Source organism: Oncorhynchus mykiss, chromosome 13 (genome assembly GCF_013265735.2).
Source record: "Oncorhynchus mykiss isolate Arlee chromosome 13, USDA_OmykA_1.1, whole genome shotgun sequence".
Lineage (NCBI taxonomy): Eukaryota > Metazoa > Chordata > Actinopteri > Salmoniformes > Salmonidae > Oncorhynchus > Oncorhynchus mykiss.
In genome coordinates this window covers 9,192,441-9,204,910 of record NC_048577.1, presented here as the reverse complement: position 1 = coordinate 9,204,910, position 12,470 = coordinate 9,192,441, and the positions used below count along the sequence as shown (strand labels likewise).

General features: G+C 41.0%; 1 protein-coding gene across 1 annotated transcript; it reads right to left on the bottom strand.

Moving 5' to 3' along the window:
- Nucleotides 1-1,713: 1,713 nt before the first annotated feature.
- On the bottom strand, nucleotides 1,714-12,234 carry LOC110495071 (interleukin-2 receptor subunit beta-like). Its single transcript, XM_036942581.1, has 11 exons — nucleotides 12,127-12,234; nucleotides 10,815-10,917; nucleotides 8,132-8,243; nucleotides 7,921-7,996; nucleotides 7,574-7,673; nucleotides 5,252-5,385; nucleotides 4,949-5,132; nucleotides 4,461-4,560; nucleotides 4,145-4,229; nucleotides 2,352-2,740; nucleotides 1,714-1,822 (listed from the first exon to the last, which is right to left on the bottom strand). The coding sequence occupies exons 2-11, from the start codon at nucleotides 10,885-10,887 to the stop codon at nucleotides 1,714-1,716; spliced, it is 1,362 nt and encodes a 453-aa protein (XP_036798476.1). The 5' UTR covers nucleotides 10,888-10,917; nucleotides 12,127-12,234.
- Nucleotides 12,235-12,470: the final 236 nt, after the last annotated feature.

Genomic DNA, 12,470 nt, shown 5'->3' with positions numbered 1-12,470 from the left:
AACCAGCTTCATGAGGCAGTTACTTGGAATGCATTTCAATTAAGAGGTGTGCCTTGTTAAAAGTTAATTTGTGGAATTTCTTTCCTTCTTAGTGTGTTTGAGCCAATCAGTTGTGTTGTAACAAGGTAGTGATGGTATACAGAAAATAGACCTACTTGGTAAAAGACTAAGTCCATATTATGGCAAGAACAGCTCAAATAAGCAAAGAGAAATGACAGTCCATCATTACTTTAAGACATGAAGGTCAGTCAATATGGAACATTTCAATAACTTTCAACGTTTCTTTAAGTGCAGTTGCAAAAACCATCAAGCTCTATGATGAAACTGGCTCTCATGAGGACAGCCAAAGGAAAGGAAGACCCAGAGTTACCTCTGCTGCAGAGGATAAGTTCATTAGAGTTTCCAGCCTCAGAAATTGCAGGCCAAATAAATGCTTCACAGAGTTCAAGTAACAGACACTTCTCAACATCAACTGTTCAGAGGAGACTGAGTGAATCAGGTCTTCATGGTTGAATTGCTTCAACGAAACCACTACTAAAGGACACCAATAATAAGAAGATACTTGCTTGGGCCAAGAAACACAAGCAATGGTGGAAATTTGTCTGGAGTCCAAATTGGAGATTTTTGGTTCCAACCGCCGTGTCTTTGTGAGACGCGGTGTGGGTGAACGGATGATCTCTGCATGTGTATTTCCCACCGTAAAGCATGGAAGAGGAGGTGTTATGGTGTGGGGGTGCTTTGCTGGTGACACTGTCTGTGATTACTTTAGAATTCAAGGTACACTTAACCAGCATGTTTACCACAGCATTCTGCAGTGATACGCCATCCCATCTGGTTTGGGTTTAGTGGGACTATCATTTGTTTCTCAACAGGAAAATTACCCAACACACCTCCAGGGTGTGTAAGGACTTTTTGACCAAGAAGGAGAGTGATGGAGTGCTGCATCAGATGACCTGGCTTCCGCAATCCCCCAACCTCAACCAACTTGAGATGCTTTGGGATGAGTCGGACCGCAGAGGGAAAGAAAAGCAGCCAACAAGTGCTCAGCATATGTGAGAACTCCTTCAAGACTGTTGGAAAAGCATTCCAGGTGAAGTTGGTTGAGAGAATGCCAAGAGTGTGCAAAGCTGTCATCAAGGCTAAGGGGGGCTATTTGAAGAATCTCAAATATAAAATATATTTTGATTAGTTTAACACTTTTTTGGTTACTACATGATTCCATATGTGTTATTCATAGTTTTGATGTATTCACTATTATTCCACAATGTAGAAAATAGTGAAAATAAAGAAAAACCCTTGAATGAGTAGGTGTTCTAAAACTTTTGACCCCCCTATTCTAGTGACTTTCTCAATCCTGGTTGGGAGATTACCATCTTGGCTTCCTCCAACCAGGATTTCTGGATAACCAGGGAATTTTGGGAAAATTACAAGACTTTTCCAAACCTGGACCTTGGTGAAATGTTTTCATAGCTCAGCTCTGAGCTTCTTTCACTGGCATGTAGCCGCCACTAGAGGGCTCTATTGCCATTGAAGAAGACAGCAGAGACATCTCCTCGATCAGCCTGCCTGGATGACTGGTTCTCATACTCAGGGATGGAGCCAACCCCAACCCAGAGAAGGGGAAGTGTAAACTGGTCAGTGGAATAGGTAAGGGAGTGGAACTGAATGGAAATATATTGTTAGTGGTAATAAGAGGGATATGGTTACAGGGGGTCACAGTTGGCCTGACCTCATCCCCCACGCTCTCCTGGCTTTCCTGATCCTCTCCCCCACTGCCAATGCCTGAATCTGGGCTCTGAGGGGCCAAGAGTTGGGCCTGGAGCTGCAGATTATCCACACGTTCATAGGAGGAAGACATTGTGAGAGAACCTCCTCCAACCCCCATCTCCGTACCCTTTGCCCCTACACTATCCAACCCAGGTAGGGTGAAGGGAAGCTGGGGGAAAGCGGACAGGGAAATGGGTAAGGGGGTGGAGCAGAATGTAAAGTTATTGTTATTGATAAGAGGAAGAAGCGGAACAAGATGGAAGTCCTGAGAGACAAAATGGGGGGTGGATGCAATAGGCCCGACCGCATCCTCCACGCTCTCCTGACTTTCCTGATCCTCTGCCCCACTGCCGATGCCTGAATCTGGGCTTATGAGGGCCCGACGCTCGGCCTGGAGCTTCTCAACACGCCCGTAAGAAGAAACCTGGAGGATATCTTCACCTGCACTGATGCCTTCAAGTACACCTCCATCCCCCATCTCTCCATCCTTCCCTCCACCCAACATCTCTCTATCCTTCCCTCCACCCCCTATCTCTCCCTCCTTCCCTCCACCCCCCATCTCTCCATCCTTCCCTCCACCCAACATCTCTCCATCTTTCCCTCCACCCCCGATATCTTCGTCCTTCCCCCCTACACCTCTACTACTATCCATCATATCTCCTCTGTTCTCCTCCTTCCACTCATCTATCATTTCAGTAGTGCCACCTACTGGTCCGTAAGGGGAGTGTACAGAGCAGGGTTCCAGCTTGATGGAGGTGGATCCAGGCTGGGAGCATTGAGATAAGAAGTAGCTGGAGTTGGAGAAGCCAGAGCAGAAGGAGTGGCCACTGTTGTCCCATCTCTTCTCTTGTGGTGGTGTCGTCCTCAATGGGGTGACGTTGTCCAGGCTGTCGGTGATCTCTACCTGGGAGATGTCTTCACGGTGCGAGGCAGAGTTGATGGATTCAAGGGCAAACAAAGGACCCAGCCAAGCCTGTAGGCACGGACACACACACACACACACGCACACACACACACACACACACAGAGAGAAAGAGAGACATATAGAGGAGAGGTAAATGAAAGGATTATTATTTTTATTTTTCTATTGCAGAGGAGGCTTGTAAGGTGAGGACTGCACTGTCTTCCGACAGGTGGCTTCAATCATACATGATGCTAATTCTTAGACAATGGTGAGGACAGCTCATAATAATGTCTGGTAATAAATATATGGAAACTATGTGTTTTATCTGTTTGATACCATTCCATTCATTAGGCTCCAGCCATTATAACCTAACTACAGCCATTATAACCTAACTACAGCCATTATAACCTAAATACAGCCATTATAACCTAACTACCGCCATTATAACCTAAATACAGCCATTATAACCTAACTACAGTCATAATAACCTAATTACCGCCATAATAAACTAACTACCACCATTATAACCTAACTACAGCCATTATAACCTAACTACCGTCATTATAACCTAACTACCACCATTATAACCTAACTACAGCCATTATAACCTAACTACCGCCATTATAACCTAACTACAGCCATTATAACCTAACTACAGTCATAATAACCTAATTACCGCAATAATAAACTAACTACCACCATTATAACCTAACTACCACCATTATAACCTAACTACAGCCATTATAACCTAACTACAGTCATAATAACCTAATTACCGCCATAATAAACTAACTACCACCAATATAACCTAACTACAGCCATTATAACCTAACTACCACCATTATAACCTAACTACAACTATTATAACCTAACTACCGCCATTATAATCTAACTACCGTCATTATAACCTAACTACAACTATTATAACCTAACTACAACTATTATAACCTAACTACCACCATTATAATCTAACTACCGCCATTATAATCTAACTACCGTCATTATAACCTAACTACAACTATTATAACCTAACTACCGCCATTATAATCTAACTACCACCATTATAACCTAACTACAACTATTATAACCTAACTACCACCATTATAACCTAACTACCGTCATTATAACCTAACTACCACCATTATAACCTAACTACAGCCATTATAACCTAACTACAGCCATTATAACCTAACTACCACCATTATAACCTAACTACAGCCATTATAACCTAACTACCGCCATTATAACCTAACTACAGCCATTATAACCTAACTACAGCCATTATAGCCTAACTACCGCCATTATAACCTAACTACCACCATTACAACCTAACTACAGCCATTATAACCTAACTACCACCATTATAACCTAACTACAGCCATTATAACCTAACTACTGCCATAACAAGGTAGTGCAGAATACAGGGAATAGGGTCCCTTTTGGCACGTAACTTCAGTCAAAAGTAGAACTGACCTTGAAGTTTCCATCGTGCTGGAGGTTGAGGCCCTCAAAGTACCTGGAGGGATCTGGTATAGGAGGATTCAGAATCTTCTTGACCCTGTCAGCAATGAACGGAAATGTAAGGAAGTTGCACTTAACCAACTATAAAACATTACATCTAAAACATGATGTTTACTTTGCAGTCCGTTGGTGTTAAAATACATCACATTTACAATGGACCCCAACCCTTCCACACACACACACACACACACACACACACACACACACACACACACAACACACACAACACACACACACCCACACACACACACAGAGAGACAGTACTCACTTTCCTTTGCAGAGCAGCATGGAGACCAGCAGGACCAGTACAACAACAGCTCCCACCACGGTGACCACCACAAAGTCCTGGTCTAGAACATCAGGACTACCTGAGAACAGGATCAGAGGAACAACATAGAACATATTTAGAACGTACATAACAACACCACTGTTTTACTAAAAGATTGGCATAGAAAACCCTTCATTTACATTTCTGTCTGTAAGTTTGTTTTGAGCATGTGTCTGCCTGTCTAAGAACGAAAGAAAGAAATAGGGAAGAAAGAAGAAGGAACTATTTTTCAAGATTCATATGGAAACACACTACTATGCCTGCCTTCCAAATGGCAACATATTCCCTGTTTAGTGCAGTGCTTTTGGCCCATAGTGCTCTGGACTATGTAGGGAACTATAGGGCCATTTGGGACACAGCCCAAGTATATACAGGCCCACATTCAAATGTGTACTAATAACCAATGACATCACTGATGCTCTATTTACCTGTTGGCTTCATCTGGCCCAGAGTGGAGACCCATGATGCACTGGGGCTCCAGTCGCTCCACTGACAGTCTGGGTAATCGGCTCGAACCCGGACTCTGACCTGGTACCTCCTTCCTCTCTCCAGCATCTCAGGGTCCAGGTCAAAATACATCTGTTTGTTTGATATGTTCACCTCCACAGCATCCTGCAGTAGCACAACATACAGTAGGTCTACTTTTAGATAGTGTACAAAGAGAGAGACACAGTTGTTATTATCTGTCCTCTGTCTCTCGTCCTCCCCCTCTCTCTCTCTCTCTCTATCACCTCCCAGTGATGTAGTTCCTGTTTCCACTGTAGTTGGAAGTCATAGTTGAATATCATTTCTGAAATGGGAGCTCCTGGTGTCCAGGCGATTGAGGCATTGATGATGGTCGGCTTGCCAGGGGGATGCATTTTAACTGCCAAACACAAAACAACACAGTTAATGTCCTCATAGTAGTACTAATATATTACTAATATCACTGTAACAGAACTACTAGTACTAAGTTGAATTAGAAATGTTAGCATCAGGTATGAATTAGTATTAAGTTGTGTACAATGCGTTCAGAAAGTATTCAGACCCCTTCCCTTTTTCCACAATTTGTTACGTTACAGCCTTATTCTAAAATTGATTTAAAAAAATAATTCCCCATCAATCTACACACAACACCCCATAATGACAAAGCGAAAACTGTTTTTTTGAAATGTTTGCAAATTTATTATAAGTAAAAAACAGAAATACCTTATTTACATAAGTATTCAGACCCTTTCCTATGAGAATCGAAATTGAGCTCAGGTGCATCCTGTTTCCATTGATCATCCTTGAGATGGTTCTCCAACTTCATTGGAGTCCACCGGTGCTAAATTAAATTGATTGGACATGATTTGGAAAGGAACACACCTGTCTTCATAAGGTCCCACAGTTGACCGTGCATGTCAGAGCAAAAACCAAGCCATTAGGTCGAAGGAATTGTCCGTAGAGCTCCGAGACAGGATTGTGTCGAGGCACAGATCCGGGGAAGGTTACCAAAAAATGTCTGCAGCATTGAAGGTCGCCAAGAACACAGTGGCCTCCATCTTTTTTAAATGGAAGAAGTTTGGAACCACCAAGACTCTTCCTAGATCTGGCCTCCCAGCCAAACTCAGCTATCGGGGGAGGTGACCAAGAACCCGATGGTCAACCCGATGACAGAGCTCCAGAGTTTCTCTATGGAAATGGGAAAACCTTCCAGAAGGACAATCATCTATGCAATTATCTATACAAATCAGGCCTTTATGGTAGAGTAACCAGGCGGAAGCCACTCCTCAAAAAAAGGCACGACAGCCCGCTTGGTGTTTACCAAAAGGCACATAAAAGACTCACACCATGAGAAACAAGATTCTCTGGTCTGATGAAACCAAGATTAAACTCCTTGGCCAGAATGCCAAGCGTCACGTCTGGAGGAAACCTGGCACTATCCCTACGGTGAAGCATAGTAGTGGCAGCATCATGTGGGGGTGTTTTTCAGCAGCAGGGACTGGGAGACTAGTCAAGATTGAGGGAAGGGTGTAAGGAGAGAAGAACAGAGAGATCCTTGATGAAAACCTGCTCCAGAGCGCTCAGTACCTCTGACTGGGGCTAAGGTTCACCTTCCAGCATGACCTGAAGCACACAGCCAAGACAACGCAGGAGTGGCTTCAGGACATGTCTCTGAATGTCCTTGAGTGGCCCGGACTTGAACCCGATCTAACATTTATTTCACCTTTATTTAACCAGGTAGGCAAGTTCTCTGGAGAGACGTGAAAATAGCTGTGCAGCAACTCTCCCCGCCCACTCTGACAGAACTTGAGAGGATATGCAGAGAAGAATGGGAGAAATTCCCCAAATACATCTGTGCCAAGTTTGTAGCGACATACCCAAGAAGACCCGAGGCTGCAATCGCTACCAAATGTGTCTCAACAAAGTACTGAGTTAAAGGGTCTGAATACTTATGTCAATTTTTTTATATTTTTATACATTTGCAAAAATGTATAAAAACCTGTTTTTGCTTTGTCATTATGGGGTATTGTGATGTCATTATGGGGTATTGTGATGTCATTTTGGGGTATTGTGATGTCATTATGGGGTAGTGTGATGTCATTATGGGGTAGTGTGATGTCATTATGGGGTAGTGTGATGTCATTATGGGGTAGTGTGATGTCATTTTGGGGTATTGTGATGTCATTATGGGGTATTGTGATGTCATTATGGGGTATTGTGATGTCATTTTGGGGTATTGTGATGTCATTATGGGGTAGTGTGATGTCATTATGGGGTAGTGTGTGTAGATTATGAGGGGAAAAGGATTTTATACATTTTAGAATAAGGCTGTAACATAACAAAATGTGGAAAAAGTGAAGTGGTCTGAAGACCTCCTGAATGCACTGTATATTAATAAGCTTTCCAGCATGATTGTATTGCATTTTGTTGTATCATAGTGTATTGATTTTGTGTATTTTGTATGCTGACTTCACAAAACCTCATAAAGTTATGGTATTGTATCATTGTAGTTGGTGTACAATTAATGTAGTAGATTAGTAATAGATGACACATCGTACATAATATCACTCAAATTACTGTACACTTACTGTGGTTAAATGGTTGATACAGGTATTCAATCTGTATCACATAATCTTCTGCTTGTCCACACCGTACACCAATGGATATTTCATCCTCTTCCCAAAAGAACTGAAAGATCATTTACAGAGGCTCAGTTATCCAGGGTTGTTTGCCTATTGGTCTATATATATGCTGTCATTGTTTTATTAATATTATTATTAGAAAAACGTCATAAAAAAATTATTAAAAATATATAAATTCCTGGTTAATTTATTCATCCAGATTAATGTGTTACAAATTCTAGTTTTGATCTATAATAATGCACATATATAACCAAGCATTGGTTTAAACTTGATGTAGTTTTATAAAAACTCACTGGATTGCCCTCAAAGACCAGACTGCCGCCTCTCAAGGTTGTGTTGAAACCGGCCAAGGACTTCATCTCACATTGCCTGTAGTTACAACAGTGAACCATTGTTTCAGTTAGCATCCCAAATGGCACCCTATTCCCTATATAGTGCACTACTTTAGACCAGGACTCTATGAGAATAGGGTTCCAGTGAGGCTGCATCCTTAGTCTTCTTTACCTTTTAAACCCGGGGTATTCACCATGCAGAGTGCACGGCATGTCTGGGGGTATGCATGTGTTGTTCAACACACACGTGATGTTACTGATGAAGTCATTGACACACTTTAGATCTTTGAGAAACAGAGACAGAGAGGAGTGAGAGAGAGGCAGAGAGATAGAGAGAGAGAGAGTGAGAGAGGAGAGAGAGAGAGAGAGGAGAGAGAGAGGCAGAGATAGAGAGAGAGAGGAGAGAGGAGAGAGAGGAGAGAGAGAGGCAGAGATAGAGAGAGAGAGGAGAGAGGAGAGAGAGAGAGAGAGATAGAGAGGCAGAGAGAGAGAGAGAGAGAGTGAGAGAGGAGAGAGAGAGAGAGAGGCAGAGAGAGAGAAAGAGGCAGAGAGAGAGGGAAACAGAGAGAAATAAAAAAATAACAACAGTTTTAATATAAGGCTCTATATCATGTTTTATAAGGCTCTATATCATGTTTTACAAGACACTGTCATGTTTTTTAAGGCTCTATGTCATATTTTTAAGGATCTATGTCATGTTTTTAAGGATCTATGTCATGTTTTTAAGGATCTATGTCATGTTTTACAAGGCTCTATATCATGTTTAATCATACACACTCAAAAGTTTGGGGTCACTTAGAAATGTTCTTGTTTTTGAAAGAAAAGCATTTTTTGTCCATTAAAATAACATCAGATTGATCAGAAATACAGTGTAGACATTGTTAATGTTGTAAATGACTATTGTAGCTGGAAATGGCAGATTATTTATGGAATATCTACATAGGCGTACAGAGGCCCATTATCAGCAACCATCACTCCTGTGTTCCAATGGCATGTTGTGTTAGCTAATCCAAGTTTATCATTATAGAAGGCTAATTGATCATTAGAAACCCCTTTTGCCATTATGTTAGCACAGCTGAAAACTGCTGTTCTGATTAAAGAAGCAATAAAACTGGCCTCCTTTAGACTAGTTGAGTATCTGGAGCATCAGCATTTGTGGTTTCAATTATAGGCTCAAAATGGCCAGAAACAAATAACTTTCTTCTGAAACTCATCAGTCTATTCTTGTTCTGAGAAATGAAGGCTATTCCATGTGAGAAATTGCCAAGAAACGTAAGATCTCGTACAACGCTCTGTGTACTACTCCCTTCAAAGAACAGTGCAAACTGGCTCTAACCAGAATAGAAAGAGGAGTGGGAGGCCCCGGTGCACAACTGAGCAAGAGGACAAGTACATTAGAGTGTCTAGTTTGAGACACAGATGCCTCACAAGTCCTCAACTGGCAGCTTCATTAAATAGTACCAACAAAACACCAGTCTCAATGTCAACAGTGAAGAGGCGACTCCGGGATGCTGGCCTTCTGAAAAACAGCTTCTATCTCAAGGCCATCAGGCTGTTAAACAGCCATCACTAGCACAGAGAGGCTGCTGCCTACATACAGACTTGAAATCATTGGCCACTTTAATAATTGGAATACTAGTCACTTTAATAATGTTTCATATCTTGCATTACTCATCTCATATGTACAGCATATACTGTATTCTATACTATCTATTGCATCTTGCCAATGCAGCTCTGTCGTTGCTCATCCATATATTTATATGTATATATTCTTATTCCATTCCTTTACTTAGATTTGTGTGTATTAGGTATCTGTTGTGGAATTGTTAGATATTACTTGTTTGCTGCACTGTCAGAACTAGAAGCACAAGCATTTTGCTACACTCCCAATAACATCTGCTAACCATCTGTATGTGACCAATACAATTTGATTTGATTTGAGTTACTGCAAGTCATAAAGAGGAGCTGCCTCCACTATTCCAGCACCATTTCAACTTCCACATCATCAAATCACCTCTGCTTCGTCTAATAAAGTGACAACTAAAATATAACCCCCCCAAAAATGTGTCCAATCAACATAAGCTAAATATGTGGCTGTCCATGGTTCTGATTTATGTGTGCATGCATGTGCGTTCGTACAAGTAGAAAAACATGTTGACTCACTCTACTTGTAGAGAAACACCAATGCCATCCTCCTCTCTTTCACGTTGAAACAGTACAAGCTTATTTACAGTACAAGCTTATTTTTTTGTTCTAGGCTACCTGGCTAAAATGCTTGCTTGAACTTCCATCCTCTCAGGCCAGGGGCACAACAACGTATGAATTAATGGTTGGATCGGAATTGCTTTTGGCCAATACAGAGAATTAAGTAAATCCACAAGTCCAAATCCCTACCTCCATCAATGGCTAATTTAGGAAAGGGACACTGGAGGACAACAACAACACACACAACAATTCAGTTGTTTCTGTTAATGATGTTTACTCTCAACGTGTTTTGATAGGAGAGACGCCAAATCCAAGCTGATATCCAAGCTGATATGACACCATACATTATTTACCATTCATTTCTATTAGGCACAAAATAATCACACGTTTGTAGAGTCACAAGCTTGATGTAATCATTGCATGCTATGAATATGGGACCAAATACTAAACTTTTTACTACTTTAACACACATTAAAGAACTTTTGGTCCCCTAAAATGGGTAGACTATGCACAAAAAGTGCTGTCATTTCTAAAAAGGTTCACCCGATATGGATGTAAATACACTCAAAATAAAGCTGACAGTCTGCACTTTAACCTCAAAGTCATTCTACATGTGTTGTAATGCATTGTGAAGGGTATTGATGACTTACAGGACTGTGGTTGGCTGGAGCAGGTTAGTAGGGGGAGGAGCAGGATGACATAGAGACACCATAGAACCTTCATTATGACTTCTTCCTGGTCCTTTTTCTCATTCTAGAACACAGTAGGAGACATGACCTTAGCAACAGGTGACACAGGTGGCTTAGTGTTCCAAATGGTACCCTATTTCTTATATAGGGCACTACTTTTGACCAGGGCTCATTTAACTCTGGTCAAAAGTAGTGAACAATGTAGGGAATGGGGTGACATTTGGGATGGAAGAAAGCCTGAAGCATGAGAAGAAAAAGTGCAACTTTCTATGTCTGTCTGCGTGGTGTGATTTTTCCATGAAAGTAGATCAAGTGTTATCAGTTTAAGCGTAGCCACACACGCATACACACACACAGTGAAAGCCACAGAAACTGAACAGGTGTGCAAGTGGGAGAGGGATCCATACATCCTCATTTACAGAATAGAAACTTATTAGGTCACATAAGGTGAAATACATGTCAGATATAATTAACATCTGGTGAATAGAAGTAACATCTGTTTTACTGTTGCATATCAGTAGACATGAAGGTTATTTGTGTAAAACATATCAGGTGACATGAAGGTTATTTGTGTAAAACATATCAGGTGACATGAAGGTTATTTGTGTAAAACATATCACTAGACATGAAGGTTATTTGTGTAAAACATATCACTAGACATGAAGGTTATTTGTATAAAACATATCACTAGACATGAAGGTTATTTGTATAAAACATATCACTAGACATGAAGGTTATTTGTGTAAAACATATCACTAGACATGAAGGTTATTTGTATAAAACATATCACTAGACATGAAGGTTATTTGTATAAAACATATCACTAGACATGAAGGTTATTTGTGTAAAACATATCAGGTGACATGAAGGTTATTTGTGTAAAACATATCACTAGACATGAAGGTTATTTGTGTAAAACATATCACTAGACATGAAGGTTATTTATGTAAAACAAATCAGGTGACATGAAGGTTATTTGTGTAAAACATATCACTAGACATGAAGGTTATTTGTGTAAAACATATCACTAGACATGAAGGTTATTTGTGTAAAACATATCAGTAGACATGAAGGTTATTTGCGTAAAACATCTTATTAACAAAGTTGCATTTGTTTAAACCAACCGTTCTTACACACTGGTATGCCAGAAACAAGCCAAGCACACACTTAAACACTGTAAACCCATTTAGTAGGTTATTCAAATTTGCATAGCATTTTAGGGGCATTTCAAACATTTACATGTTTTTAATATTGCAGATATTTTGTCTCTTACCTTCAGATATTGAACGGCCCAAGCTGGGTAGCTGGATGAGTTGTGATGGAACTAATTAAAAAACATGGAAAGGGTTGGATGAAGGATGATAGCTCTACTGATGGTGTTACTAACTATGGCATTACTCCAACTCTAGTGAGTCTGTCTGTCTGTCTGTCTGACCATCTCTCTCTCTCTCTCTCTCTCTCTCTCTCTCTCTCTCTCTCTCTCTCTCTCTCTCCCTCTCTCCCTCTCTCCCTCTCTCCCTCTCTCCCTCTCTCCCTCTCTCCCTCTCTCCCTCTCTCCCTCCCTCCCTCCCTCCCTCCCTCCCAATTTCAGTGTGTCAATCATAATCAAGATGATCA